Below are 6528 nucleotides of genomic sequence, written 5' to 3' on the forward strand. Positions count from 1 at the left end.
GAAGATGTGGTATATACATACAAGGGAGTATTACATGGCAATGAGAATGAAATCTGGCCGTTTGTAGGAAAGTGGATGGACCTCGAGGGTGTCATGCTAAGCAAAATAAGTCAGGCAAAGAAGGACAGATACCATATGCTTGCACTCGTAGGTCTAACAGGAGAACAGAGGAAACCTAATGGAGGACCAGGGGGAGGGGAAGAGGGAAAGAGAGTTGGGGAGAGAGAGGGACACAAAACCTGAGAGACTACTGAATGCTGAAAACGAACTGAGAGTTTAAGGGGGAGGGGGGAAAAGAAGTGGTGGTGATGGAGGCGGGCACTTGTGGGGAAGAGCACTGGGTGTTATATGGAAACCAATTTGACAATAAACTATTTAAAATAAAAAAGAAAAGGAAAAAAAAAAGTACAGCTGAAGAGGGTCAAAAAAAAAAAAAAAAGAACTCCCCTAGTGTAAACTAGTGTAGCCACTCTGGAAAAGAGTCTGGAAGAAAGATATAGTGTTTTTCCAAAGGGGTACATGCACCCCAGTGTTTGTAACAGTGTATCGACAATAGCTGAAATACAGAAAGAGTCCAAATGTCCATTGACTAATGAATGGATAAAGATGTGGTGTATGCATACGTGTGTGTGTGTGTGTGTGTGTGTGTGTGTGTGTGTGTGTGTATGTATAACAGAATACTACTCGGTGATCAAAAAAAATGAAATCTCGCCATTTGCAACAACATGGATGTAACTAGAATATATTATGCTAAGTGAAATAAGTCAGAGAAAAATATATGACTTCACTTATATGTGGAATTTAAGACACAAAAGAGATGAACATTAAGGGAAGGGAAACAAAAGTAATATAAAAACAGGGAGGGGGGTAAAAACCATAAGAGACTCTTAAATACAGAGAACAAACTGAAGGTTGCTAGAGGGTTTGGGGGGGGGATGGGTTAAAATGGGCACGGGGCATTAAGGAGGACACTTGTTGGGATGAGCACTGGATGTCATATGCAGGTAATGAATCACTGGATTCTACTCCTGAAATCATTATTGCACTATATGCTAACTTGAATGTAAATTTTAAAAATTTTAAAAATTGCCTCATCCAAAACAAAAGGAAGCCCCCCAAAAATCACAACTCATATTAAGATTTCTAAACCCTACACTCTTGCAATGAGAAAATTAAGAAGACTCTTATTTTCTATTCACTATTCTGTCCTCATTTAGTATCATTTATATTAAAAATACAAAGATGATTTAACAGTAATCCACTCCTCTAATGAAAACAAAGATTCAAGGAGTTAATCCCTAATCTCTGAGGGCACATTATCAAGGGCACCTGGGTACTGCAAATGTTCCCTGGTGTTATTCTCAAGAATTATCAGGTGAATGAACCAGAGTATCAGAAAGTTTATATTCTCAGAGGCAGTGTTATAAAACCCAGTTAATATTTATCTATTTATAATGACAGCTTCAGATGGAGAGTGTATTTACATGAATACTAAATGCCAAATTCTGCCATTTTGCCTCTGATCATATTTATTTTACCTAATAATTATATATACGCACATCATGCCATCTGTGGGAACTTGGACAAAAAAATTCAATGTCTCAGTAAAACAAGAGTTGTGAGCTAATCCTTACTTCTTTCCAATTCTAAAATCTATGCCTCTATGATTTTGTCTATACAGAGAAGAATGGGTTCTAGGTTTCACAAACTGTGAAATGGAAATCACTTACTGTACTTGGCCCCATCGAGTGCTGCCACGGCTTTTTCCAAGCAGTTCCTGGTGGGATTTCCAGAACGACTATATTCAAAACCCTGAAGAAAGGAAGTAAGAGTTAATCCTAAGAGATTTACGTCTAGTTAACATAGACATCTCCACAACTACAGGTTCATCCTACTATAATGATTTTCTGTTACTTGGTTATGACAGGTCTCGCCATTAAACAGGAACTTAACAATATTGTGGCTGCAATGCTGTGATTAGAATTCTGTATCTGCCACTTATGAGCAGTACGCCAACAGGTGAGTCACTTAACATTTCCTAGAGTTGAGCTCAGTACCTATACAATAGGAATAAAATACAGAAAAATAATTTGTAAAACTGTTGTGATGATAAAACTCTGTAATGTATGATACATTTTCTCCATGGTGACTGGCACATGCTAACTACTAGATAACTGGTAGTTTTAGTTAGTAGTAGTATTTCTATGTTAGACTCCCCTTTACCCATTCACCTGGGGACATCAGAATAAGGGAATCACCAGAGCCAACACAGTAAACTCACTTCTAACCTAGACTTCATTTTCTAAGAAATCAGTAGTACGAGTCCTGCCTAACAGGAAACTATCAACAGATTGTACAAATGCTCAAAGTTCAGATCTTGGCTCTCCAGGGCAACTCAAAAATCTGGAAAGTAATTCTTGGCAAAGTGGCTAAACACAATATTTTTTTTAATTTGCTCTTTTTGCATGCACCATACTAGCTGTGTTCATCTAGTCATTTCATTTAATCCACGTGCTCTGCTTTTAGGAAAATGAAGCTAAAGATCATGGGGAACATCAGAGGCAATATTCAAACCTAGGATGTAAACAATGACTAAAAATACAATTTTCTCCCCTGCCTCATATGGCACATAACAAAACACATTGTTTCTGATTTGGGAGCCCTGGCATTAGTAATATACACATATATATTATTTTAAGTTCTGTTGCTTTATCTCTTTCCTTGTTTTGACAAACCAAGTAGACTTATTGTATAGGATTCCAGGATATCCTCCTCCCTCTCTCCCATCACCTCCTTGATGTGACCTGTAGCTATACTCCTCAGACAAAAAAAGTTTAGATTCATGTGGCCACTGCCACAGAAAGGCACCTATGTTTCCATAATTATTCACTTCAGAGATTTAACTTTTTTTGGCGGAGGTGATGGGTGGGAAGAAGTATATTTCAGTGGCAAATTCCCACCCCCCTCACCCATTTAACAGCTTTCCAAATGGAATAGGAGAAATAGATGCTTCTCAGTCAGCTCCTCAGATTGTCTTTAGCTCTCTCAACTGAGTTTTTAAAGGTATTAACAGGATTTTACCTGGATTTAACCACCCTGGATGGCTCTCTGAAAATAATTATTAGGATCTAGTTAAATGGTTAACTTTGTACCAAGACCTAAAGATTGGGCAGTCACACATTTACAAAATCCTATATCAGCAACAGATGATATGCTTGGAAAACAGGTTGTGCAACACATTTTGATTCCAAAATACAGTAGTTAAAAGTATCCTAAACCAATTGTAGAAATGCCCTTAGAATTCTGTCTCACAGGGGCGCTTCAGTGGCTCAGTGGGTTAAGTGTCCAACTTTGGCTCAGTTCATGATCTCCCAGGTCCTGGGTTCGAGCCCTCCATTGGGCTCTGTGCTGACAACCCAGGGCCTGGAGGCTGCTTCTATGTCTCCCTCTCTCTCTGGCCCTCCCCTGCCTCACATTCTGTCTCTGTCTTTCTCTCAAAAATAAATAAACTTTTAAAAAATGTTTTTAAAAAGAAGTCTACCTCACAAAACAAAGAGCTAAGTTTAAGATAATTTTTCTAGATTTATATAACATAACACAATAAAAGGGCTTTTGAAAAATAATCAAGGCTTTGGACCTAAGAAAGTTTAATTATTTTCCTTAAAAGCTCAGCAACTTTTTTTTTAACATTTATTTATCTTGACAGACAGACAGACTATGAGCAGGGGAGGGGAGAGAGAGGGACACACAGAATCGGAAGCAGGCTCCAGGCTCTGAGCTGCCACCACAGAGCCCGAAGTGGGGCTCGAACCCACAGAACTGTGAGATCACGACCTGAGCTGAAGTCAGACGCTCAACCGACTTAGCCACCTAGGCACCCCAAAGCTCAGCAACTTTTAAATACTTCAAAATCTTCAATGTGTTACCAAAAGGAATTAACAAAAAGAGTGTTCTTTCAGAACCTTGTAAATCATTTATCTCTAACTCTGGGTCAGTTCCTTCCATATAAAACATACCCACCCTGCCCTCTGACCTTGCTGTTGTGAAAATCAGATGGGAAAAGTGTGAAGGTGAATACCATGAAATACCCAAATACTGAACAATTATAATGTACGATAAAGCTTAAAATATGTATCAACAATTTATGTGGTAAATACTATTATTAACTCCATTTACTCAGGATTAACCTGAGGCTTTGATAGGTTAACTAACTTGCTCAAGGCCACCCAGTTCAAAAGTGGTGTCAGAATTCAAACCTAGCTCCTCTGAGTAGGTGATCTGTGCTCTTAATCACGAAGCCTCACCGCGTAAATGATGCAATGGGTTAGATTATTACTAGTATTATTGGAGGACAGCAGAGTGTAGCCCAATGCCTAAAAGCAGGGTTCTAGAGCAGAGTTGGGATCTCAGATCCACCAATTAGCCATGTGGTCTTAGGCGCCAGGTACTTAACATTCCTAAACCTGTTTTGTCGTGAGAAAAATGAAAACCTAGTTCACACTAGGGCTGTTGTGAGGATTATCTCAGACCATATTTGAAATACATATGATACACTACATGTAAGTCTGTATCTAGCCCATAGCAAATACTCAATCACTATTAATTACAACACAGCCATTGGGCATGATCCTGATTCGAGGTGAGTTATCAGATCCTGAGTTTTGTGGGGGTTTTTTGAGTTGACTTCCTACTGTGTCTTTATAATTTCTCCTGCTAAAGGTAAGTCAACAAAATTATGACCCTCAGTTTTGAACTGCAAATTTCCCCAAATTACATGAATTTTAGTTCAAATCTACATGGCAAGTTTGAGCATACTGTTCCTTCCAGTCCTGCTTATCAAAAGAAATGTAATCGCTGGACCATCAAATACAAAGGTTTAGTGCAAGGAAGATTACAGGTGTAGTAACATCCTTTGGGGGTGCAAAGTGGCTACACACAATATTTTTTAAATTTGTATAAGCCATCTTATAAATTATTTGCATGCCTTTTTATGTATAAGCCATCTCTCTTTCCCGCCCAACCCTGTACCCCCACCCACCCACCTCCCCAGCCAGAACCAGCTCACCGAGTGATGGCCGGGAGCCTCTTGCTTGAACGTGGTGGACAGCGAAATGGGGGGCACTACAGCATGGGAGGTCCACTGCTCGGGTTCCTGGCCCACATGGATGGCCTGCGTGGCGAAATGTTGGAAGCGAGGCTGAAAACCATACAGAGAGGCGTCTTTTTCCTGCATCCTGAGCTGCGATGGAGGGAAAGAGAGAGAGAGAGAGGAAGATAAAACTAGAAAACTGGTGCGAAGGGTTTGAAAGAAACACAAGAATAGGCGAACGAGAGCTAAAGAAACAGGGGGTGAACCGCCGCGAGCGCACAAAAACCGGACTCAGCGATTCAGTGCCGGACACTTTAGTAGCCGGCAGGGAGCTTTGCGTTCAGCGCAGGCGGAACCAGCGAGACCCAATGAGCTAAGGCCCCTACGCGACCCCTGTTCCTCATTGGCCGGAAGCGGAGGCGTTGCCTGGAGCGTCGTTGGGACCGCCCTTCCCGGTGCCGAAAGTGGAGTGAAGCCGGAGTTCTCGAGTTCACGTGGTGTCAGTCCCTACGGGCCAAATTCCTGAGTCCCGGCCTGCGGGAGGCTGCCATGCTGGCTCCTGTGAGCCACCGGGGCGTCGGTGTGACCTCAGGGCTGAGGTTCGCCTGAGACCTGGAGAAAGGCTGGCTCGGTGTTGAAACCGAGTAACCTGTAAACAGGGCACACGAATAGCCTCCTCTTACTGTAGCCAGTGTCCCTGACCCCAAATCCCAACCCCCTTTAGTCCTGAGGGCAAAGCCTGACCTGACCCTGACACAAGCAACCAAATGGAGAGTCCTACGAAAACCGTGGCACAATCTGCCGTATCTACAGCTTGGATTTTCATTCAGTGCGGTAACTTGGCTTTTAAAGCACACTGAACTCTGGGATGACCCAGTACTGGCAATCACGGGGACATGAGTGAGGATCATATTTTTCTTAAGTAATGGCAAAGCTGATGTAGTGAAGATCTCTACTCAGAACTCTGGCAGCTTAAGAGCCAAATTTGAGCTTTTTTCAAGCATCATTATCTTCTTTTCAAGTCCCGGAGAAACTCCCCCTGATGAAAAAGAGTGTGTGGCTTCAAAAAACTTATTGGAGCCTGAAATCCTTACACAAAATGACTTTACTGTTGCACAATTGACAGCCACATCCTGGAAGGAAAAAGGAAGCAATCCCCTGTGGCGATTTACCACTCACCTGCACCCACAGTCCTATTCTTAAGGATCACTCCTTTAGAAGAAACAACAAAAATCTCCTTGTTCCCTAAACAATACAGATTTGACCTACTTACTATTGTGCCTGTTTTCTAGGACTACAGAATTTAGGAATATTTCTGTTCCTGCAAAGTATTAGCTAAACATCTGAAAACTTTATTAAACTATCAAGAAAGAGGAGTTATAGAATAAACAGTTCTTAAAATTTTACTGGAAAGACTGAGGCAATTTGCTTTTCAAATG

The 6528-nt window shown here is 41.3% G+C and overlaps 1 protein-coding gene across 1 annotated transcript in view; it reads right to left on the bottom strand.

Moving 5' to 3' along the window:
• CTH (cystathionine gamma-lyase) overlaps nucleotides 1-5390 on the bottom strand; it is a 24187-nt gene extending 18797 nt beyond the window's left edge. Inside the window, exons 1-2 of the mRNA XM_029947588.1 lie at nucleotides 5066-5390; nucleotides 1731-1812 (exon numbers count right to left, since the gene is read on the bottom strand). Coding sequence (XP_029803448.1) covers nucleotides 1731-1812; nucleotides 5066-5233 — 250 coding nt within the window. The 5' untranslated portion in view covers nucleotides 5234-5390. The remainder of the gene's footprint in view (nucleotides 1-1730; nucleotides 1813-5065) is intronic.
• Nucleotides 5391-6528: the final 1138 nt, after the last annotated feature.

This window comes from Suricata suricatta, chromosome 8 (assembly GCF_006229205.1).
Source record: "Suricata suricatta isolate VVHF042 chromosome 8, meerkat_22Aug2017_6uvM2_HiC, whole genome shotgun sequence".
Lineage (NCBI taxonomy): Eukaryota > Metazoa > Chordata > Mammalia > Carnivora > Herpestidae > Suricata > Suricata suricatta.